The 25,839-nt window shown below is 39.9% G+C and overlaps 1 protein-coding gene and 1 pseudogene across 1 annotated transcript; one reads left to right on the top strand and one right to left on the bottom strand.

The window, feature by feature from the left end:
• The first annotated feature begins 13,144 nt into the window (after positions 1 to 13,144).
• On the top strand, positions 13,145 to 14,166 carry LOC116536967 (olfactory receptor 52K1). Its single transcript, XM_032258873.1, has one exon. The coding sequence runs from the start codon at positions 13,162 to 13,164 to the stop codon at positions 14,104 to 14,106; it is 945 nt and encodes a 314-aa protein (XP_032114764.1). The 5' UTR covers positions 13,145 to 13,161; the 3' UTR covers positions 14,107 to 14,166.
• Positions 14,167 to 24,612: 10,446 nt separating this feature from the next.
• LOC116536981 lies at positions 24,613 to 25,534 on the bottom strand (annotated as a pseudogene).
• Between the last annotated feature and the right edge of the window lie 305 nt (positions 25,535 to 25,839).

Raw genomic sequence — 25,839 nt, 5'->3', positions numbered from 1 at the left:
AAGGAGAGTGGCTTTAAAAGAAATCAACCATGCCACACCTTAACTTGAACATCTAGCTTCTAGAATTGAGAAAATAAGTTTCTGTATTGAAACCAGTCTTTGGTACTTTGTTATTACAACCTAGAAAATGAGTGTATTTTCATACATCATCTTCCACAAATGCATTTTTGTAATTCAGAGATTACTGATTAGGAAGTATCTCTATCTTTCTGTCTATATTATTTATCTGTGAAACAATCTCCAAGCATTCGTCAGTTGTGTCACAGAAAGTTGGAAGCTGTGCAGGAGACAAGGGTATAGCAAGAACCTACACTCTTGCTTCACCTTATATTCCATCTCTGCTCTGATAAATCCCTCTGACACAAAGACAAGTTCCCTATGTAGTCAGCATCTCTTGATTATTTCTTCTGAGAATAGTTGGGGTAGGCGGGAAATTAAAAAAATAACACTAAGTTGTCATCACATGTAAACAAACATAGAAAATAGCATGAATTAATGAAGTTATTTCCAACAAGAGAAATCTTATTCTCCTCTTGACTTACACAAGAAATAAAATCATTCTTCAGGTTATATCTATTCCCTGTAAAGAAATATTTTTTTTTCCCAGCATAAGTCCAGTAGTACAAGGATGCCATAGACAGGTAACATAACATTAGCACAATAGGATTAGTCACAAATAGTAAAAGGAAAATTACCTTCTGTATTAGCTTATTTGGGTTTAGTACACAGTCAAAACATGAATAAGAAATATGAGTAGCCTACAGGCACATATAATTTTATTCCATACACAGAATGCAAGGTTAGGATACAGGAAACTTGATGCAGTCATCTGGACCTAGATGCAATACTTTTAATCACTCAAACTTGGGATGTTGTCATCCCAACATCCCAAGCGATGACCCAGAGGTACATGTCATCCTTAAAGTGGATCAATGCTTGAGTATAGGATCCTGTTCTGCCTGGCAACACTCTCAACACCTTCTTCCCACCTACGTGTTCCTCAAGCCAGAAGTCTTGGTCTTATCTTTTTCTCACATACTCTATAGCTAATTTTTCAGGAATTCCCACTGGTACTTAAATAAATATAAAATCTGATATGTCTGATTTATCTCCATATTTATGATTAACACATTGATTTGGAAACACCATCTTCTCTCTGGATTCCTACCATAGCATCCTTAATCTTTTCTCTGCTTTCATCCTCCCTCATCATCTTGTGCTGTTCCCACTAAGAAGTCAGAAGCAATCTTTTAGAAACATATGTCAAATAATCTCAATTCACTGCTCAACTTTGGCTTTTATTCTGAGACGAACTATGAACTTTTGCAAAGTGAAATCCTTACATGGCTGATATGGTTTGGCTCTGTGTCCCCCCCCCCTCAAATCTCATCTAATTGTAATCTCCACATGTCAGAGGAGGAGCCTGGTGAGAGGTGATTGGATCATGGGGGAAGAGTTCCCCCTTGATGTTCTGTCTAGAAGTGTGTGGCACCCCCACCCCTTCTTTTTTCTGCTCCATTGTGGTAAGACCCACTTGCTTCTCATTCACCTTTAGCCATGATTATGTTTCCTGAGGCCTCCCAGCCATGCTTCTGTACAGCCTGCAGAAGTTTGAGTCAATCAAACCTCTTTTCTTCGTAAATTACCCAGTCTTAGGTAGTTCTTCATAGCAGTGTGAGAATGGACTGATTCAATGGCCTACTATGTTCTGTGTGATCACATCACAATTAACTGAAATAAAAAAAAAAGCAGTAGCACCCAGGTAGAGGTAGGGGACAACATTATATTCACAGGATCGACAACTAGACAGATATTAATAGATAATTGACTTAAAAAAAAAGTGAAGGCAGAATACAATTAATACACTAAAATGGATGAACACATCATTGTCCATTTAAAAGTGTATTCAAATTGAAACAGAATTTTAGACACAGGCCCAGGAGGTGAATCATCTTTCACAAACAAAGATGACTACAAGAAATTTAGAAATGAGCAAAAGTTGATGGAATGTGTCACTATAAGGCCTGTAATAAAAGCAAAAATAAGAGTAGGTCAGGCAGAAAAAAAAAAATGATCCAGATGAAAACATGAAAAAGTTGGAGGGAATGAGGAACACTAAAGCAAATATTCATGTAAATATAAAATTATCTACATTTTACGAAAGAAAAGGGAAGACAGGGTGGGGAGGGTGTCAATGAATTAAGCACAGCCAAAGTGTTCCAACATTCCAGTGGTTATCTCCAGCACGGTTTGAGCCATGACCACTGCCCATTCCTGTACTCCATGTGCTTCTTATCCTTCTCGTATGCTGTCAGGATTACCCATTCACTCAGAAGAGAGTTGGGAGAAAAGTAAGGTGCTTTGTTCACAAAAACCTTGTCTGCTCTATGTGGCTTTTAACTGGCTTTTGTCATTAGGTTTTGGCGAGGTGCTTTTCATACAGTCTGTGTCCCTTTGGTCTGGTTGTATATGGTAATTTAGGCTGCAACTTTGTTTTTTATTTTTTTGTCCTCAAGAGGTTAAACATGGAGTTTAATGTAATATGGCGAGATTAAACATGGAGTTTAATATAATATGGCACAATTCTCCTAGGTATTCATCCAAGAAAATGAAAAGATCAGTGTTCATACAAACATTCATAGCAGCTTTATTTGTAGTGGCCAAAAAGTGGAAATAAATTTCCATTAACTGATAGACAAAATGTGGTATATCCATACAATGGATTATTTGGCAACAAAAAGGAATGAAGAACTGATACATGTTGCAACATGAATCTCGAAAACATGCTAAGTGAAAGAAATCTAGTTACTAAACACCACGTATTGTATGACTCCACTTATATAAAATTTCCAAAACATGCAAATCTATAGTGACCCAAAGTAGACTGGTGATTACCTAGAACTAAAAGAGATGAGGAACAGGATTAACTGCTAATTGGAGTAGAGTTTCTTTTGGGGGTGACAAAATGTTTAAAAATTGAGTGCGGTGATGGTTGTACCACTCTGCCAATACACTAAGAACCTCTGAATTGTACACTTTAAGTGGATGAATTGTACATAAATTGTATCTCAATAAACGTGTTATTTTAAAAAAGTTGCTTCATTTACCAAGCACCTAACTTCCTGCAAGAAAATACTGGGAATGCAAATACCACTGTTGCCCACACCATGCTCCCATGGACCACTTTTATTCCACAAGTTAGACCAAGAAGTATAATTGCTAAAATCAAACAGTGGTAGTCTCTTAATACTTTAAACTATATTTTAAAATTAATGATTGTAAACCTAAGTTTTTCTTTCCTTTTTTTCTTGAACTAAAGAAGGGGTCTTGCTATGTTGCCCAGGCTGGTCTCAAACTCCTGGCCTCAAGTGATCCTCCAACCTCAGCCTCCCAAAATGCTGGTATTACAGGTGTGAACCACAGTGTCCAGCCAAGTTTTTCCATCTTAAATTTCTTTCATAAATCTTCACCTTCTAGTCTTAGATAAGCAAATGCAAAGTCGTGAGAAAATGTTAATAACACCAAAAAAGTTTTTTGTGGGAGAGTGGGTCAGTTATAGCTGTGAGTACAAGTATCCTGATTTAGCCAGCCAGTATGGTTCAGTAGTAAAAGGCTTGGGTTCTGGAACCAGAGCCTGGGCTTATTTCCAATCACACCACTAAGAAGCAGTGTGACAGTGGGCAAGTTACTCTCTTTTCCTCAGCCTTTTCATCTTTTGCAGAAGCTTATCTTGGCAAGGTAGAAGTTCAAAGAAGAGCTCCAGCAGGCTTGATGGATTAATGAGATTCTTATTTCTCAGCAAGATCAAAGCTTTGCAAAATGTCATTCAAAGATCTGGATCCAATATGGTATGATTGCAGGAGAGAAGATCTTTCACCTCTTGAGGAAAATTACTTAGATACTCTGGGAAACAGTGACTAATCTGTAACAAAGCAAGCCTCTTCTGTCTCTTTCTGTCCTATAATTCAGATGTACACATTTAGGATATTCTGTGCCATAAACATCACCAGCTCGGCTAGTTCTTTGCTGGGTTTATTTGGTTGCAATTTGAAAATCTCCACATTGGACTTGTAGTGATTATACTGCTGTAGAAACTCCTCGATGTAGGCTGGCGGGTCTTGCTTGATCAGATTCTGTAACTGTGGCAGGTTGCTGGGCAGCTTGTTGTTGTTTCTGCCGCACATTCTGGCTGCAGACTGGCTTTGCAGTGAGCAGTTTTGATAAAACTCAGATGGCTGGCAGCCGCCAGTCCCTACCAGTTGCAGCTTGGACTTGTCTAGGCTGAAACTTTAAATGTACTATGCAGGAATTCCACTTTATCCCAGCATCCCAAAAGATCAGACTTATCACGGAGGAGGGCCATAATAAGTCTACACCCCTGAGGGCCAACTGTTACAGAAGTTAGTTCCAGGGTACCTCTGTGGGAAGAGAGTGGGTATGACTGAGTTACAGCGTTCTGAGATTGCTTTAAAAAATTATGGGCATTAGAGTAGACAAAATCCATGGAGAACCCAAGTGAAAAGCATCTTCTCATGTCCTTGAAAAATAGCACACATTAAGTCAGTTGCAGGTAGAAAGATCACCCTTTATCATTTATAGATGATCGGGAATTTCCTATTAATAAGGAATCATAGTCATAGTAGCCTCTTGTTTATCTACTTAGATCTTCCTATCCTTGTGGGTTAGAAAACATTATAAAAGTTATCTCTGCCTTAGAGATAAGAAAAATAGATCAGGGATCAGAGAAGTGTCATATTAAGGTCAGAAGCTGGTTATTAATGCAGATTTCAGGCCAATATGAAATATGAGTGCAAAATAATGGATGACTTTGGCCTGGTTAGGTTGGACTCCCTGCCCTTTCAAGTCAATTCCAACAGGAGTTGCCTGCAGTGTACATGATCTGATGAGGCTGGCTTTCTTAGGAAACACTGTAAGGATGATGGTAAAGGGTAAGGAGAGGCACAGAAAATACCAAGACACAAGCCGGCTCCACCTGAAATGCTCACAGCCTCTGGCAAGTAGGGTGTGACCCCTGGTAGGCACAACTCAGCGCCACTAGCTACGGAGGAGGCATGGGCTGTAGGAAACAAGGATACGGTCCTTGGATCAGAGGAGTCCCCTTGCATCAACCCCCAGAGAGAGGAGTCCAGAGATGTCTCTGGGGACTTTGCTCAGGTGCAGCAATTTTGGCTTCCTCAGCCTTTTGGGAGAAGGGCAGGGGTTGGTGAGAGTCAAGCCAACTGCTCCTGTCCCAGCTTTTTCCTTCTAAGACTCCTCAGACTGAAAGAGGAAGGCAGCACTGGTGCTGCATGAAGCTAATGAAAAGGGCCCAGGATTGTAAGTCGGACTGAGGACTGTGGATAGAGCTGCAACTCGGGGAAATAGGAAACAGGTGACTGAGCTGGGGTGAGCAGGAAGGTGGGAGTGCTCTCAATTACTTCCCACAGTTAGTACTGATCTTAGGCATCAGCTCTCTAACCTCATTATTGCTTCTACTCTGGCCCTTCAATAGAGGGAACAGAAGTTTTGTAGTCCCACCCAACAAACTCTGGATACTTTCCCCATCACAGAGGATGTCTACTTCCTTCCCATGCCAAACACTGTGGGCCATTTCTGAGAAGTGGCATGAGTCCAGTCACTTCTTACCTCCTGTCATTGCTTTCTCTAACCCCTGGAAGTGCCCCCATCCCAGTTAAAGAGCTTCTGCATTAGTCAAGAGGAATAAAATGGGGCCTCAACTAGAAAGATGACAGGGAAATGAAAGAAATACATCTCTTTGAGGTTCTTCAACCAGAAGCAGTCTTGAAGCACTTTGATTATGTGATCATCCTTCCTTGCCTGGTTTTTCTTTAAACTGCATTTTAGGTTTTGGGGTACATGTGAAGAACATGCAAGATTGTTGCATAGGTACACACATGCAGTGTGATTTGCTGCCTTCCTCCCCATCACCTATATCTGGCATTTCTCCCCATGCTATCTCTCCCCAACTCCCCACCCCCCACTGTCCCTCCCCTATTTCCCCCCTCCCCGACAAACCTGGTTCTTAATTTTTCAGATCTATCATTCTGATATCCTGTTAAGATAAAGGTGTAGGTAGCCAAATAGGTATCAGTATTAACTGAGTTGATTCAGTGATGGAGGCCCCTTTTAAGGAGTTTTGGGAGAGAAGGAAATAGAAGACGAATCCTTTTAGCATGGACATCTTAGTTCTGAAAACAATGAATAGTCGGGACAAAACTTGCACTACAGAGCAGGTCTTAGATCCTGGATATTAGGAGAAGACTGGCTCCATTCATGCTCTTACTCCAGTCCTTCATTCTTAGAGGAGGTGATTTCAGATGAACTTCAAAGGTAGTAAGATTTACAAACTGTTGGACACCCTGTCTTTTCTGGAAGAAATCAGAATAGATGCCTTTTTTTCTTGTGTGAAGATGAGTAGGCAGGTCACAGGGTGATTAGTGATGTTCAAAATTTGAATGGAAGAATTCAGAGGGGCATATATGGAGACTCAGATAAAAGAAAATGTGGGTTTTGTGGAAAATGCATATTGAGATAAGGTAAATGTGCAGCAGGTGTGTGGGATTATTTCACAGTGTTTTAGAAGAGTTTCTTAGATACCAGGCATCTTTCTAGGTACTGATATGCAGCTGACAATAAAAATGTCTGTTGTCATAAGGGCTTGTTCCTGAAAAAAATACACAAACATTTTGAATATTTAAAAGTGTTTTCCATTAAGAAGAGAATTTTATTCTGGTGCAGGTAACGGTATTGTAATTGGGATGCTTAGAACTTCCAACCTGGATGCTTTTTAAATAAGAAGATAACCAAACATTCTGAGCTTAAATCACATGAGGGGAGTAGTATTCTGAGAAAGATGTCTTCCAGTAGTCTAGTTGTCATGTTTTATTTAGTGAAATGTTCAACACCTATGTATATTAGAGGCTGGGTTTACAGAAGGAAATAGGCAGAGTTTCTTAACTCCAGTCCCTTCACCTCATGATATGGTGGGTAATTGTTGAAGGATAAATATTGGAGAACAAAGTGGAACTTTGTGTACCTGTTAGGATTCTTTTGAGCAGTGGTTGCTCAGAGATGCTGTGGCTTGAGAACAAGGCTGATGGTGTTGGAAGGGTGGTGCAGTGTTGGAAATACAATGGGCAACATGGAGATTTACTGTGTAGGATGATCCAGTGGTACTTGCTGATGATTAAATAGGATGCACAAAGAAAAGGGAAGAATCCAGGATGACTTGATTCTAGGTTGAACAACCGGTTGGGCAGAATGTTCTGAGATATGGGAAGAGAAGTAGTCATGATTTCTGCCTCAGGCATGATAGGTTTGATGTATCTGTGAGGCAGATATGTAGGGATATCAAGTATGGAGTTGGATATTCTAGTCTGGAGCTTGCAGGGAATGTAAGGTATGTTTGTGTTTGTTTTAGGATAGTTTACATTCTCAATTGTTAACAAGTAGACCACCTAGAAAGATGCAATGTTCAAAGTCTTTTCAGGAGCAGTATATTTTCTTCCCCTGTATTTCAAGTTTTCCCCTACTACTGGATAATTTTCTTCAGCTAAATACTTCTGTTCTAAACACACACACACACACACACACACAGCCATGTTAACAGACTTCAATTCCCCTTTTATCTAACTTAGTCAAGTCAGGCTTTGCCTTTCTTTATTCTTGCAAAATTGCCTTTATCAAGGTATACAATTTTCTGTAATTCTAAACATAAGGCCAATTCTGTTTTCAAGTTCTTTGATTTATCAGTAGCATTTTACATGGTAATAATGCCCTCACTAACAAACTATATTCTATGTACTAAGATAGTACATTTGGGAACGTTATCATCTTAATAGTTTTCCACCGTCAGTGTCCCTTGCAAATGTCTCAACATGCTCCAACTCCTCTCCCATCCATTCTTCATGTTGGGATTCAGTTCCAGCTTCTCTTTTCTCTATGAATATTCACTAGCTGGGTGATCTCATCAGTTACATGGCTTTAGGATCTATTTTCTATACCTCTTACCATATCCACTTGAATTTCTGATCGCAAACTATGTTCAAAATTGTAGCCTTGAGCTCCTCCTCTCACACTTTTCCCAACTCAGTTGGGAGCAGCTCCTATCAGTTTATGCCAAAAATCGGGGGTGTCATCTTTGACTCACTGTCATCACACTTCCCCTATCTAACCTGTCAAAAATACCATTGACACATTTAAGAAATGTATACCCACTCCTATTAATTCCCACCACATACACTGCTACCTTGATCCTCAGCCAACATTCTTCTTTCCCTGGATTCCTGCAACAGTCTCCACTTTTCCCCAATTCTTCCCTTCTCTGTTTGTGCTATTCTCTATCATCGATGCCAAGGAAAACTTTAAAAGTGTATGTCAAATATATCTCCTCTCTGCTGAAAACAATGATCTGATTCTGAGAGAAGTGAGGAACATGTGCAAAGTCTGACAGCAGCCTGTGAGTCCCTGTGTGATCTGGCCCGACTGCTCTGACCTGACTCTCCTGCTCTTTCACTTCATCCTAGCTGTGCTGGCTGCCTGCTGATATTTGAATGCCACGTGTTATATCTTGGGGTATTTTCTCTGGCTGTTCCATTTTCTTAGAGTGTTCCTTTCCCCTTGGTGACTCCTATATTTTAAATCTCTTACGGTCATCTCACATCCTGTCATCTCTCCTTTTTGTTGTAGCCATTGCTGTGAGAAGCATTTGAGTGCAGGTTTGGTTGATAGCACCTTACTCAGCTGCATCCCACCCCAGAGTTTGTCTGCTTTATTGCATGGGCACCTCAGGGATCTCATTCAGTTATTCTGGGGCATGTATGGACCTGAAAAATGCAAGGAAATCCACACTCCTTGGGTCATCCTTGACGTATGGGTGTGGAAGCCAGTGAATAAAAGTTCCCCTCTTCTGTGTCTAGAGTGGACAATTCTTTGGTTCCTTCTCTATGGTTCTTCATGTGGAACTGGATATAGTGATGACTGCATTATCCATCTCAGCAAGGCACCTTTGGATCCATATTCTCTTTCCTGTTCCATTCCTTCTTCCTATTCTTTTTCACTGTATAGTTTTTCTGTATATACCACTGGCATGAAATTTTAGTTTCTGCTATTTAAAGAAGTGAAGCTATTTCCTCACTTCATTCAATTTTTCTCAAATTTATTGTCTAATGAGGTTTGTAACAAACTTTTTATTTCAAATTTCAACTTCCCGTGCGCCCCGTCATAAAATGCCTATCATTGCCCTATTCCTTGGTTTTTAAATCACAACAATGAAACTTTGTGTAATATGTAATTTAATCATGATGTCCTTTTATTATCCTTCTCCAGTCTTTAGCAAACATTCTACTAAGGGATCCATCTGTTTTGTTCATGGATTTTTTCCTTAACCCATTCAGTTAAAATATTTAAATAGTTCTCATTTTATTTAGTTACTATATTTTCCAAATGACATGGATATAAAATTTGAAAGGATCATGCTTCAGAACTGTAGAAATGTAATACAGTTAGGGCAGAAGCAGGAAAAGGAAGTGAGACACAATGGAGCCTGGAAATGGGAATATCGTGGCACACAAGAGAAAAGTAAGTTTTAAGCAGGAGAGTTGTCAATTCAGATAAAAGTTGCTCAGGGGTCGAGTTGCATGAAGGCAGGTAAGTGACAAGGGCACCATCATGGAGGTCATTGATTGTCACAGTAAAAGGAGTTTTTGGTTTGTGATGGGAATAAAATTCAGATTCATTTGTTTCAAAGCCAATTATCCTTGATAGAGTTGAGATTGTAGACATTTTTACATGTTTCACTATAAGGAAAAGCAGAGGTTTGAATAAAGGGAGGAGGATTTAATGTCATGGTAGATTAATCAACATAAATAATTTTTAAAACTAATATTTCTACAGAAGAGAAATGTAAATGACAAAGTTCTGTGCACTAAGAAATTATACAAAATGATTTTATGCATAATCACACTTAACCTCCCTATATCCCTCAGATAAAGGTAGTTTGGGCTGGTCAAGGTGGCTCATGCCTCTAATCCCAGCACTTTGGGAGGCTGAGGTGGGCAGATCACCTGAGATTGGGAGTTGGAGACCAGCTGACCAACATGGGGAAACCCTGTCTCTACTAAAAATACAAAATTAGCTGGGTACAGTCGTGCACGCCTGTAATCCCAGCTACTGGGGAGGCTAAGGCAGGAGAATTGCTTGAATCTGGGAGGTAGAGGTTGCAGTGAGCCAAGATTGCACCACTGCACTCAAGCCTGGGCAACAAGAGCAAAACTCCACCTCGAAAAAAGGTAGTTTAGTGCTATTTCCCATTAACAGAGAAGGAAAGTAGTACATAAATTATTTGTGCAAAGTCCACCACTACAATATGTGGCAGTCATGATTTCAGCCAATAACTTTAGATTCTAAACATTTCCCAAGTCTTATGGAAGGAAATTAGTTTTCAGTTTGGTTACATGATGGGGTCTGACCCAGCAACAGATGAACAAATTCACTCAAACACAAAGTTCCAGCGAAAGAGTGGGTTGGGGGTCCATGGACACTCAGACACTCCTGAGAGAGATAGCAGTCACAGCCCTCACCAGCTGGTACTCTAGGCATTTATTCAGTATAGATTTAGTAACAGAGGCTCTGAGTCAACACATTTATGGATAATGATTAAAGGCCTGTTCCAAAACCCAAAGCAAACGCCATCTGTGGGTGACAAATCTGGTTGCCCTCCCCCAGAGAGCCATCTGGCCCGAAAAGATTAAAGTTTAGTTTTAGGACCAGATCAGTAAAGAAGTTATTTAAACTCCCCCACATTCCCTACTTGTTTGCTTTTATCAACTAAAGGTAATGGGGATTAGGCTGCCTTCAGACGAAACTACTACTGAAACTATGTAAATCTCTTGGCTTTCCAAGAGGTTTGTGATTATATTCTATATTTTTACAATCTTTCCAACCATCCTGACTGATCTAGTTATGTAGGATGCATGTTGCATATAGGGCATCTAGATGGGAACAATAAGCCTAGTTATTTAGGACATTGGAATTGGTAGAAAGGAGGACTCAAATATGGCTCTCTGTTACTATTAGCTGTGATAGCTTAGAGCAATTACATTTCTAAACTTTTTTTTGAAAAAGAGACCAAGTTTTAATTTTCAGTATTTACTGTTCTGTGACTAGTGTTTAAAGTACACTACTTCATTTAATCCTCATAAGAACCTCATAGAACCTCATTAAATGGGTCCTATATATATATATATATATATATATATATGTAACTTACATATTTTATACATATATATTTTATAACATTCTTGGTAACTCTAGTGTTTAAGGATCTGAAAAAAAGGAAAATGATCATGATAAGATAAAAAGAGGAAAAATTATTAACACGAAGGATATTTGTCATGGGAGTCAGAAGTCAGTCTTGCTAAAAATGAGAATTCTCCTGTGACAAAAAGAAGGAACTGGAAGACAGGTGGAGGGAGAGTCACATGCACAAGGGTTTATTTGACTAATACGCCCATCAACAAGTGGTCGAATGATACAAACAGACACCTCTCAAAAGATGACATTTATGCAGCCAACAGATATATGAAAAAAAGCTCATCACTGGTCATTAGATAAATGCAAATCAAAACCACAATGAGACACCATTTCATGCCAGTTAGAATGGCAATCACTAACAAATCAGGAAACAGATGCTGGAGAGGATGTGGAGAAATAGAACACTTTTACACTGTTGGTAGGAGTGTAAATTAGTTCAACCATTGTGGAAGACAGTGCGGTGATTCCTCATGAATCTAGAACTAGAAATACCATTTGACCAGCAATCCCATTACTGGGCAAATACCCAAAGGATTATAAATTATGTTTATTATGGCACTGTTCACAATAGCAAAGACTTGAAACTAACCCAAATGCCCATAAATGATAGACTGGATAAAGAAAACGTGGCACATATACACCATGGAATACTATGCAGCCATAAAAAGGATGAGTTCATGTCCTTTGCAGGGACATGGATGAAGCTGGAAACCATCATTCTCAGCAAACTAACAAGAACAGAAAACCAAACACCACATGTTCTCATTCATAAATAGGAGCTGAACAACGAGAACATGGACACAGGGAGGGGAGCATCACACATCAGGTCCTGTCAGAGGGTGGGGTTCCAGGGGAGGGATAGCATTTGGAGAAATACATAATGTAGAACACAGGTTGATGGGTGCAGCAAGCCACCATGGCACAGGTATAGCTATGTAATGAAACTGCACATTCCGTACATGTACCCCAGAACTTAAAATATTAAAAAAAAACAAACAAAAACCATGGGTTTCAATGGAGAACCAAATAAGGACCTTTCATTTTCTCAGTATGTTTCCAGCATGGCTGTATGTACAGAAACCTATGAATATTTAGAAGATGTGAAAGATATACTGTAGAGCAGTGGTCTTAAATAGAACTTTCTGCAATGATAGAAATATTCTTGGTAGTCACTAGTCATATGTGGCTATTGAGCACTTGAGAAGTGTTTTGCATGAATGTGATTTTATTAAATATAAATTTAAGTTTACATAGTAATATATGGCTAGTAGCAACCTTATCAAATACAGTAGTTTTAGGGAAAATATTCAGATTGTGTGATTAATTTGGGCATTAGAAACTGAAGGGTTTATTTGACTTATACATGGACCCAATTCTAAAATTTCAGGAGAGAAAACTGGCTCTTGCATTCGGGAATTTAGCTTAACTGAAAGGTAGAATGGTACCAATGTATGTGCTAAAGAAATCAATTGATTTAAACATTTTCATTTCTTCTTTCAAGGTATTCATGACATCACCAAGAACACAGAAAACACTGCATATACTCCATTCCTTTGTGAAAGTTGTTTTGTGATATCAATTCTATGGATATTTAATATTCTACGTACTCAATGAAATTCAAATTTCTTTGAGGGCAGAAAATATGTATTATGCTTCTCTTTGTCTATGTAGGCTGCTTGGTTATTTTGTTTAAAGTCTAGCAATGGAAACAAGTGCTGTCTTTGTAAGTGGGATATCACAGGTTGAACTCTAATCATATATACTGTAGAAAGTTATATGTAGGTGAAGAAGCCCTATAAAAACTGACAAGGAGAATTTTTAGGAGCCATGCTTCCCTCTAATATCACCTCAACACATCCAGCTGCCTTTTTGTTGGTAGGAATTCCTGGTTTGGAGCACTTGCACATCTGGATCTCCATCCCCTTTTGCTTTGCCTATACTTTGGCCCTACTTGGAAACTGTACCCTTCTCTTTATTATCCGAGCGGATGCAGCCCTCCATGAGCCCATGTACCTCTTTCTGGCCATGTTGGCAACAATTGACCTAGTTCTTTCTTCTACAACGCTGCCTAAAATGCTTGCCATATTCTGGCTCAGGGATCGGGAGATCAACTTCTTTGCCTGCCTGGTCCAGATGTTCTTCCTTCACTCCTTCTCCATCATGGAGTCAGCAGTGCTGTTGGCCATGGCCTTTGACCGCTATGTGGCCATCTGCAAGCCACTGCACTACACCACTGTCCTGACTGGGTCCCTCATCACCAAAATTGGCATGGCTACTGTGGCCCGGGCTGTGACCCTGATGACTCCACTCCCGTTCCTGCTGAGAGGCTTCCACTACTGCCGAGGCCCAGTAATTGCCCACTGCTACTGTGAACACATGGCTGTGGTGAGGCTGGCATGTGGGGACACTCGCTTCAACAATATCTATGGCATTGCTGTGGCCATGTTGATTGTGGTGTTGGACCTGCTCTTTGTCATCCTGTCTTATGTCTTCATCCTTCAGGCAGTTCTCCACCTCGCCTCTCAGGAGGCCCGCTACAAGGCATTTGGGACATGTGTGTCTCACATAGGTGCCCTCCTGTCCACCTACACTCCGGTAGTCATCTCCTCAGTCATGCACCGTGTAGCTCGCCGTGCTGCCCCTCATGTCCACATCCTCCTTGCTATTTTCTATCTCCTTTTCCCACCCATGGTCAATCCTATCATCTATGGAGTCAAGACCAAGCAGATTCGTGATCATGTGCTCAGTCTATTCCAGAGAAAGAACATGTAGATGAGATGGATAGTTCTTTTTGTTAACCCACTGGCCCAGTAATGAGAATGCTGGATGGGGGTTGAGAGGAAAAATTTAAGTAGGAAAGTTGCAGAATGTCTTTGGCAATTCTCTAGTATGACAAGGAAAATGAAGCCCCATTTCTCACAGATCTACGAGTCAGGTCAAATCAGGAGTGCACTATAGTCTGGGCTGATAGTAGAGGTTTGACCTTCCCATTGTCATAGACTCATTGCATGGCTAAGGAAGAAAAAAATCCTCTCAAAGTGATATTGTGATCTAGATGAAAGACAGTAAGAATATTGGCCGAGATTGGCCCAAGCAGCTGAGATTTTGGTGACTTCTTTATTCAGGTATGGGTTAGGAAATGAACACCACATTTTGTGGCCCAAAAGTGATTACTCCTTTTAGTACTGAAATTACCTCCATGTCTTTTCCGACAAGTACCCTCCAGCCTTTGCCACTCTTTTATATCCTACTATCTCCCAATTTCATTTATACAGTTAGCTTCATTTATAAGTAGATATATTTCTTCCATCAGTTCCTTTTTTACTTCCTGATAGTCATGGCCAATTCCTTTATTGAACGCTTATCAAAAGGAGTCCTCTGATGTTCCTTTTTATCCATTTGTATTATGATGTATCTAGCTTTTCACATGCACTTCCCTTCTTAGCCATATTCTTAGGCATTTTATCCTTATTGTGGCAATTGTGAATGGGAGTGAGTTCATGCTTTGGCTCCTGGCTTGACCAACGTGTAGGAATGCTAGTGATTTTTGCACATTTATTTTGTATCCCGAGACCTTGAAGCTGCTTATCAGCTTAAGCTTTGGGATCGAGACAATGGAATTTCTAGATATAGAATCATGCCATCTGCAAACAGGGATAGTTTGACTTTCTTTTTTCCTATTTGTATGCCCTTTCTTTTTCTTGCCTGATTGCTCTGACCAGAACATCTAATACTATTTTGAATAGGCATGGTGAAAGAGGGCATCCTTGTCTTGTGCCAGTTTTCAAGGGGAATTCCAAACCACTGCTTAATCAGATGACACAAATGAAAAAGTGTTCCATACTTATGGATAGAAATAATCAATATTGTGAAAATGGCCATGCTACCCAAAGTAATTTATATATTCAATGCTATTCCCATTTAACTACCATTGACATTCTTCATAGAAGTAGAAAAAGCTCTTATGTTGGTGCAAAAGTAATTGCAGTTTTTGCAATTACTTTCAATAGCAAAAACCACGATTACTTTTGCTCCAACCTAATATTTTAAAATTTATATGGAATCAAATAAGAGCCCAAACAGCCAAGGCAATCCTCAGCAAATCAAAGCTGCAGGGATTATGCTACCCAACTTTAAACTACACTACAGGGCTAAAGTAACCAAAACAGCATGGTACTGGTACAAAAACAGACACATAGAGCAATGAAACAGGGTAGAGAACTCAGAAATAAGACTGCACACCTACAACCATCTGATCTATAACAAAGCTGATAAAAACAAGCAACAAACATAGGATTTAATAAGTGGTGCTGGGAGAACTGGCTAGCCATATGCAGAAATTTGAAACTGGATTCCTTCTTTACACCTTATACACAAGTTAACTCAATGGAATAAGACTTAAATGTAAAACCTAAAACTATAAAAACCCTGGAATATAACATATGCAATACCATTCAGGACATAGGAACAGGCAAAGATTTCATGAAAAAGATGTCAAAAGCAATTGCAGCAAAAGCAAAAATTGATAAATGGGGTCTAATTAAACTAAAGAGATTCTGCACAGAAAAAGAAACTATCAGAGTAAACAGACAACCTACAGAGTAGGAGAAAATTTTTGCAAACTGTGCATCTGGTGAAGGTATAATTGCCAGCATCTATAAAGAACTTAAGCTTACAAAGAAACCCCACAAAAACACAAAAAAACCCCACAACATTAAAAAGTGGGCAGAAGACATGAACAGACACTTCTCAAAAGACATATGTGGCCAATAAACATAAAAACAAACTCAACATCACTGATTATTAGGTAAATGCAAATTAAAACCACTATGAGATACCGTATCATGTCAGTCAGATGGCTATTAAAAAGTCAAAAAAAAATAACAGATGCTGGTAAGTTTGTGGAGAAAAAGGAACACTTATACAATGTTAATGGGAGTATAAATTGGTTCAACCATTGTAGAAGACAGAGTGGCAATTCCTCAAAGACCTAGAAACAAATCCTATTTGACCAAGCAATCCCATTACTGAGTATAGAACCAAAGGAATATAAATCATTCTATTATAAAGACACCTGTATGCATACATTCACTGCAGCATTATTCACAATAGCAAAGACATGGAATCAACCCAAATTCCCATCAATGTTAGACTGGATGAAGAAAATGTGGTGTGTGTATGTGTATGTATGTATGTGTGTATATATATATATATATACACACACACACACACACACACACACACACACACCATGGAATACTATGCAGCCATAAAAAAGAACAAAGTCATGTACTTTACAGGGACATGGAAAGAGCTGGAGGCTATTATCCTTGGCAAATTAATGCAGGTACAGAAAACCAAATACTTCATATTCTCACTTATAAGTGGGAGCTAAATGATGAGAACACATGGACACATAGAGGACACCACCACATACTGGGGCCTACTAGAGGGTAGGAGGAAGGAGAGTATCAGGAAAAATAATGGATACTAGGCTGAATACCTGGGTGATGAAATAGTCTGTACAACAAAGCCCCATGATGCACATTTACTTATGTAACAAACCTGCACATCCTGCACACGTACCCATGAACTTAAAAGTTAAAAAAAAATAGTCTCCTACTTCCCTTTAAATAGGATAGAATTATTGGTCCCATTTTTCATGTAGAAATATCAACTTAAACAGGTGAGAAGATCAACTTTGTTTTAGGGTTTATGGTGTCTTACCCCTCTCTCCACCTCCCTTGGCCATGAAAGAATACCATGCATGGGAGTGTTTAGTTATCGTTCCTGAAAATATTCTCCTTGTTTGCCTTGTCATGGAAAGTTGGCATCTTGACATAAGCTTGTTTCTGCTTCTCACTCCTCACCATTGTTCAAGGCTAAGGGCACCTAAATAAAGAGCATGATTGACTCTAATTTGGCTGATCACCAAAGTATTTAGGTTCATAAGAGTGAAAAAGGGAAGCAGCAGCCTCAGTCTGCAACATCTGCCCATGCAGTTATGCTTTAGAGACTGTGGAGGTTGCCATGCTTGAACACATCTGAGCAGCTGGAGATAAGTCAAATTATGAGTGAGGAAGCTTAAGTGCAGCAGAGGCTCCAGTGTAAAAAGATGAGGGAAATATATAGTCTATAATGAGGCTATCTAAAAATGGTTCATTCTCAAGTGGTAGCTCAATGATAAGGCAATTTCTCTGGTTCTTTAGCTCCTCACAAGAATAATCATAAAAAAATTATAAATAATCCCATTTCTATGGAACACTGAATCTGAGAGGAGAAAGCAGCCTTTAGAAGCAAGCTATCCTAGCACTGTGGATTCATGTCATTCTTACTCTCAGAATGATTGGGCAAGATAACATAAGGAATCATTAAAAAGTAAATTTATGCCTCCACTAAAAAGGTGTATAGAATAGTGCTGCTGATGATAGATTTTCCTTAAGCCTTTGATTGGTAGGGGTGGGGATGTACAGAGCATCAAACTTCTTAGGACCGATCAAGGAGACAGAAATACTGTGAATGATATGAAATGAAAGGTTTATTATAGGTTTAAACCTTAGATCACCAGGTCTAACAGCCAGGAAGAAAACCTGGATGTGAAATGATGGAAAGAATTAAACAGAAGCCAGGATGGACTGGAATGCACAAGGACAGCCTAGAGTCTATTTCTGTCTTTCATTACCTCAAACCTTGACAATGAAGGCTTTTTTTTTTTTTTTTTTTTTTGGTTTTTAAATTGTATGTTAGGTTCTGGGGTACATGCGCAGATCATGCAGCATTGTTGCATAGGTACATACATGGCAAGGTGGTTTGCTGCCTTCATTCCCCCATCACCTATATCTGGTATTTCTCCCCATGTTATCCCTCCCCACCCGCTGCTGTCCCTCCCCTAGCCCCCCACCAACTGACCGCAGTGTGTGATCCTCCCCTCCCTGTGTCCACGTGTTCTAATTGTTCATCACCCACCTATGAGTGAGAACATGTGGTGTTTGGTTTTCTGTTCTTGTGTCAGTTTGCTGAGAATGATGGTTTCCAGATTCATCCAAGTCCCTATGAAGGACACAAACTCATCTTTTATGGCTGTGTAGTATTCCATGGTGTATATGTGCCACATTTTCTTTATCCAGTCTATCGTTGATGGACATTTGAGTTGATTCCAGTCTTTGCTATTGTAAACAGTGCCGCAATGAACGTATGTGTGCGCATGTCTTTATAATAGAACAATTTATAATTCCTTGGGTATATACCCAGTAATGCAGGCAATTTTCAAAAGGAACTTGTGCTGTTTACCATAGAGCTGCACAACGTACCTAGTCTTGGAGAAACAAAAGGAAGGGATTTAAACAGGAGATGATGCCCTAAGCCAATGAGGTGAACCTGCAATCAATAAAGAGCATGAGCTGCAGCAGCACCAGATGCTCTATGCTGACCTTCAGAGAATGGTTGCTGCTTCATTTCTGTCTTCTGGTATCACAAAACTATCGTTTGTGGCCAGCCTAATGAAGAACCACAGGGGAAAGGGAAGTCTGGGTAACGTGGTTCCAGCTTGGTCGAGGTGACAGAGTACAAAGCCCCCATGGCATTAGACACATCTGAGAAAGTCTTAGCTAAGCTAAATGGAGAGTAACTGGCTCCTCCAAGTAAAAGTCCAACCTCCCACCTACCTATTTTCTCTATCATACATCTAATTATCTTTCTAATTTAGCTATTCTGTGGGGTGAAATTTATCCCCCTTCCCTCATAGTTGTATCCTTTGAACTACATATCTATTAATCACACAAATCATTATTCAACTTGTTTCACCAACCAGGACTGAGACAGGAAGTAATATTCTTGTAGAAAAATGCTCATTCCAACTCATCATTGCTAGTAATGTAATCTGACAGTTGGGCTAATGTTGATTTGTTCCATGTGGACTTACTTTCTCTAGTTGCTGCAAACCAAAGTAGTCAACCATATTTCCTAAATAGGAGAATCATTTATTTTAAAATACTGAAGTAAAGACATATTACTGGTTTGTGTTGGTCAGGCAGTATTTCCAGGAGGTCATATCCTTCAGATCTTAGACTTTTATTCTCAGATCTTCTGCAGAGGCATTTCTCAAGGCCAATACCTGAACTTCTAGAACACAGCTAGAGAAGCCCTGACAGCCAGGGCCTCTTACTAAGCCTCTCTAGCAGGACACAGGCTATGATGCCATGAATATAACTTTGAGGCTTGCCAATGAGGATTAAAAAAGAAAAAAATTGTTCTCTAAAAGCCTCCATTCTGACTGACCAAGTATTCAAGAATGGCAGGACAGTGCATAGTTTATAAAAGGATGGTCACATTAAGCTATGGAAACAAAGATAAGTATCCCAAATAATTCTCTAGGGGAATTCTTTTTCATTTCCTCTGTGACCACTTCTAATCTGTCTGCAAATTCTAAACTCACCATTTACCTCAGGGAGATGTCAAATCAGGCCAGAGAACAAATACATCCAATTCTTATCTTTTCAATTCACAAATGTTGATCACGAAATACAGAAAATAGTTCTATAAGGATCTGAAGTGGTAGAATAGGGTTTTCTTCCTGGCTTCAGATTACATTAAGCACAAAGACCCTCTGTGCCTGGCAGTAGAGGAGACTGATTTGTTGGGATCAGCACACCCTCAACCCCCTCAAGATGCAGCTCCCAAGACTTCCAGTGCTGTGGAATGAATTCTCAGTGCTCCTGGGATATGGTGAGATGAGGAGCTTGGCTCAGAGCAAGAGTGATTATACTGGTCAGTTTGCAGAGTCCTACAGTCAGGATGAAGGATGGGTTCCAGACAGATGTGGATCAGCTGGTCTTTTCCAGGATCCTATGGGGATATGACTGGTTTCAGTGATTCAACAATACCAGAGAATCCAGGTGCTTAGTGCCCACAGGTCATGATGTGTGGGGGCACCATGTATCACAGCACAAGACGCATCTGGGTCAGAGGCCAGACAAGAAACAGCAAGCGGAAGGCATTCCTCTTTGTGATTTCCATTGTGGCAATTTTGTAAAAACCCACTTTATCCTCTATTGCAGTTTTCAATCTAACACAGGAAGGTGATAGAAAAACTCCTGGGATAGTTTTGAAAATTTTATCAGATTGAATTATAAACTGGAATTGACTAAGATCATTGTTAATTGGACTTGGTAGGATATAGCTGTCATCCATGACTCAATTTTAAGTTTATTCAAAGACCCATTCTGGCTGATGTAGAAAAAAAAAAACCTGAAGGCAATTATATTATTATATAACTGGGTCTGTGACTATAAGTTTTATGCTTGTTACACAAGGAATTGTCTAGATAGAGGTATTTTGTTTTTACCAACACAGAGCTAATTAGGTGGGTGTAAACTAGTTGAAAAGCCTCACATGGACATGAGTGGGTTCCAGGCAGCCAAGGGGAACAGAGAAAAGCTGGCTGTGTTTATACAACTCTTGCAGAGTAGCAAATGGAGGGAGCTTTCTAAAGCCAGGGCCGGTACATTTGTAAGTCATGATGAGGACTTTCTCCATGGCCTTTCCCGGAATTTGTTTCAGTTACTTTTCTCACATTATCACCAACCCCCCCAGAGCCTTGTGGTGTAGGGTAAGTATTTAGAGGCATGTTTTTATTATTTATTTATTTATTTATTTATTTTTATTTTTATTTTTCCCATTTATTTATTTTATTGCATTTTAGGTTTTGGGGTACATATGAAGAACATGCAAGATTGTTGCATAGGTACACATGTGGCAGTGTGATTTTCTGCCTTCCTCCCCATCACCTACATCTGGCATCTCTCCCCTTGCTATCTCTCCCCAACTCCCCACCCTCCACCGTCCCTCCCCTATTTCCCCCCAACTGACCCCAGTGTGTAGTGCTCCCCTCCCTGTGTCCATGTGTTCTCATTGTTCAACACCCGCCTATGAGTGAGAACATGCGGTGTTTGATCTTCTGCTGTCAGTTTGCTGAGAATGATGGTTTCCAGGTTCATCCATGTCCCTACAAAGGACACAAACTCATCGTTTTTGATGGCTGCATAATATTCCATAGTGTATACGTGCCACATTTTCCCTATCCAGTCTATCGTCGATGGGCATTTGAGTTGGTTCCAGGTCTTTGCTATTGTAAACAGTGCTGCAATGAACATTCGTGTGCACGTGTCCTTATAGTAGAATGATTTGTAATTCTTTGGATATGTACCCAGTAATGGGATTGCTGGGTCAAATGGAATTTCTACTCCTAGGTCCTTGAGGAATCGCCACACTGTCTTCCACAATGGTTGAACTAATTTACACCCCCAACAGTGCAAAAGTGTTCCTATTTCTCCACATCCTCTCCAGCATCTGTTGTCTCCAGATTTTTTAATGATCGCCATTCTAACTGGCGTGAGATGGTATCTCAATGTTGTTTTGATTTGCATTTATCTGATGACCAGTGATGAGCATTTTTTCATGTTTGTTGGCCTCATGCATGTCTTCTTTTGTAAAGTGTCTGTTCATATCCTTTGCCCACTTTTGAATGGGCTTGTTAGTTTTTCTTGTAAATCTGTTTTAGTTCTTTGTAAATTCTGGATATCAGCCCTTTGTCAGATGGGCAAACTGCAAAAATTTTTTCCCATTCTGTTGGTTGCCGATTCACTCTAATGACTGTTTATTTTTTATGTTCCAGGCACTATAGAAGCATTTTACGTTATCACATTCTTATTAAAAAAACCTTAAGGGGCTCCATTAGTTTCATTTTCAAGAGAAAACTGAGGCGTGCATTGTACAACACATCTGGTCTGACAAATATTGTTTCAGGTTCATCTCTGTTCTTTGATTTCAGAGCCCAGGTTCTTAGCCACCTGTTAAGAACATAAAACCACAATAATGCCTCCTCTCTCAACTGTCTCCCCATCTTTGCTTTTTCTGTGAAGACCTGCAGACTCAAAAGGGGCTGATGCTAGTGCATTTTATTCCCACTTTAAGTGCTGGTGATGGAAAAGAAGCACTTGTGTGACAGGGAAACATGACATTGTCTTGGAATAAGATTCAATTGTTGGACTTATTTGTCCCATCTTCATAATATGCATTCTCCAGTGTATATTCCCTTTCATTCTGTTCAGAGATAACCCCTTCACCATGAAGAGGGCTACCTATGACTACTGCTGACATTGGGACTGAATGCTCCAAGGTAGTTAAACTCATACCCCAAGTATGATAGAACTTGTCATGAGTGGCTTTCCCTGGATGGAATAGTAGAATCCATACAAGCGATATTCTCTTTGCCTGCAATCATTCAACACACCGTGTGAAGACACTAGAGATAACTGGTATTTGGTCTTGGTCTATGACAGACCCAGCAGATCATCCAGGAAAAAATATTTTGCTATGGGTTTTCTAAGATTCTTCTTTCAGGAAGTTCTTAGTGTAATATTAATCCTTCTAGTTTTAATTAAGGCCAGGTTTTAGGAGCCCAACTCTATATGCACAGTCTGCTTTACATGGTATAAAAAGATTTTAGGCATTATGCCAAAGAGATATCCTGTGACAACAGTTCCTGGTCACTTTCCTCAGCACTGGTGCTACTGTTGGACTTGAATGTCATCTTCTCCAATGCCTAGGCTTATGATTAGGAGATCATCTGTAAAGTAAGTTTCTGGCTCAGACTTATTTGGAGTTGAGAAAAAAATACTAATCCATAGATTACATTTGGCACTAAAATTATGCTCATAGAAGCCTATCTTCTCTCAGTAGATTCAGACATTAGACTGCAGAGACCTTGATAAAGGTGGAGGAATGACCATCTCTCACGTCAAGACAATAGAGAAAATAAAATGTGACTCAACTTGATCTTGGAGTTAGGCATAGATTGAGGACATAGAAATTTAGAACTAGTCAGGGGCTCAGGGGTTCAGGGGTTTAGGTTAAACTTTAGAAAAGAGCTCGTGCAATTACAGTTTCCTACATTTTTGGTGGGGGTGGGGGATGGAGGTTGTGGGATTGATAAGCAGTTTATATACTAGCTCTGATTTGATCACTGGCTTTAGATTTTTGTCTTTAAAAATGCTAAAGCAACTTATTTTTAACCTAAGGTCGGACACTTTCGCCTTCTTACATGTTATTGTTTATAAACGTAGTTAAATAATTTAAAATTGGAAACATTTGAGAACTAAAATGTACATATAATCATAATTTTGGAACACTAACTGCTTCATCTACTTGTCATGCATTGCCACAAAATGCTTGCAGGTTTCTGGCCTGAAGTAGTCCTCTCACTACAGAACCTTTGTGATCAGTGAATAATCAAAGTGGTCAAATCATAAGTTAGAAGTAGCAACAAGAATTCTCCAGTGAGATCTGGAAGCCTTTCAAAGTCTATATGCACCACAGGGCCTCCATCTATTCTCATCACCTTTGGCTTTCAGTTACCCCAACCCCCTTCATCATCCCATTACCTTATTCCCTCTAGGCCATTTTGTTATTTTGGTGTGGCTCCTGTCTACCAGATACGCCAATCTCAGGACCTCTGAAATGGAATCTTCTAATGTCCTTCGCTGTCTACTCTTCCCTGCTCTCAGCTAACCCTATTATTAGGAGATACAGAATATTGCAAACTCATCTGTTTAAATGGGGCAGGACTTGGTTTGAGGATTTTAATTCTTGTGCATGGTAAGGTCTCATTCTGAGTCCTATTAGATTAAGATTTCTCATACTTATTTCCATTCGTAATTGAAGGCCTTTTCTGGGGCAAGCCAAAAGGCTGGAAAAGCTTGTCAACATAGTTGAGATTTTCTAGACCTTTACTAACAATTTTAAACTGTCCAAGATGTTAGAACATAATTCTGCCTTCTAGAAATTCTGCTTTATAACATTCTACAAAGAGTAATGAAGTTTTATACCAAAAAAGGTAAATAGAAATTATCTTACTTTCTGTGGCCTGTATGAAATTTTATAGTTAAACAGGGAATTGTAGTACAAAGACTCATACCCTGATTTTCTTCACTTTCAAATATTGGGTGTATACTGCACAGAAAATCCATGATCAAACAGAATAGATTTTAGGATTACTCTTAGACTCTTCAGGTAGGACCCAGAAATTTCACTGGCTTCTCCAGTCAGAGCCTTGTCCTGTCATGACTAAGTATTGATATGCCCCGTAAGAAAAGATAGCTATTGGGTATTGGGCTTAATACCTAGTAATAATCTGTATAACATATCCCTGTGACATGAGTTTACCTATGTAACAAACCTTTACATGTACCCCTGAACCTAAAATGAAAAGATGTAGAACAGTCACCTGGGTTGAGTCCTTGCCTTAATATGGAGAAGTGTCTCTTGGATCTGCATGGTGCAGACAGCATAGACAATTGAGTTGAGGATAGGTGGGATGAGGAGGTAAAGGTTGGCCAAAAGGATATGGATATGGGGAGGCACACAATGGCCAAAGCGGTGTGTGAGAGAGGAAACAGCAATGGGGATGTAGAAGATGAGGATGGCACAGATGTGAGAGCCACATGTCCCTAAGGTGTTAAGCCTGGCTTCAGAGGTGGCCAACTCCATTACAGCCCTGAAAATCATCACATAGGAGGCAGTGATGGCCAGTGAATCCAGGATTAGTACCAGGAAACCAATCCCCATTCCATACAAGTTGTTGACCCTTGTGTCACCACATGCCAAGGTGACCACAGCCATGTGCTCACAGTAGGAGTGGGCAATGATTTGGTTCCGATAAAGGGGCAACCTCTGGTGAATCATTAGGGGCAGAGGTCCAATGTAGATTACTCCTCGGAGGAGGGCTGCCAGCCCCAAACAACCCACCACAGCATGGGTGAGCAACGAGGTATAGTGCAGTGGGTCACAGATGGCCACATAGCGATCAAAAGCCATGGTAAGGAAGATGCCTGACTCAACAGTGGCAAAACAGTGAATGAAGAACATCTGGGCCAAACAGGCAAAAGATAGCCAGTAGTTTGGGGATGGTAGAGGTTGATAAGACCAGGTCAATGACAGCCGGCATGCACAGGAAGAAGTACATGGGCTGGTGCAGGCTGTGCACCATTCTTACCACTGCCAGGATGATCATGTTCCCTAGCATAGCTACCAGGTACATGGAGCCAAAGAGGATGGAGAGCCAGATGTGCAGGGACTCCAGCCCAGGGATGCCAGTGAGCTGGAAAGACGCAGGCACGGAGCAGGCATCATTAGGGGTTAACATATTCAGGGATCTGGAGTATCCAGGATATAGGAGCTCTTAGTTTTAGATTTTTACTCTTGTGTGAGATGTTTCTGGGAACTGGAGACTAGATTCTCATTTTCATCTAGGATGACTGGTGGTGCCTATAATAAAGAAGAATTCTGAATGCCAACTTAAAAAAATCAGTTACATGTTTTATAAATTATTCATAATGATACCTACTATTAAGTATAGAAATAGGCATGCTATGATTTTTACTAAATTGCCCTACCACACTGTAAAAATCTCCAAAATTATGCATCCCCCTTTAACTAGTAATTTTAAGA

Source organism: Sapajus apella, unplaced genomic scaffold (genome assembly GCF_009761245.1).
Source record: "Sapajus apella isolate SASKATOON/1434 unplaced genomic scaffold, GSC_monkey_1.0 scaffold106, whole genome shotgun sequence".
NCBI lineage: Eukaryota > Metazoa > Chordata > Mammalia > Primates > Cebidae > Sapajus > Sapajus apella.
Note: the sequence above shows the minus strand (reverse complement) of the source record. Positions and strands in the feature narration are given on the sequence as shown.

Coding starts and splice junctions, on each gene's coding strand:
- LOC116536967 (XM_032258873.1), top strand. CDS start 13,162: ATGCTTCCCTCTAATATCACCTCAACACATCCAGCTGCCTTTTTGTTG.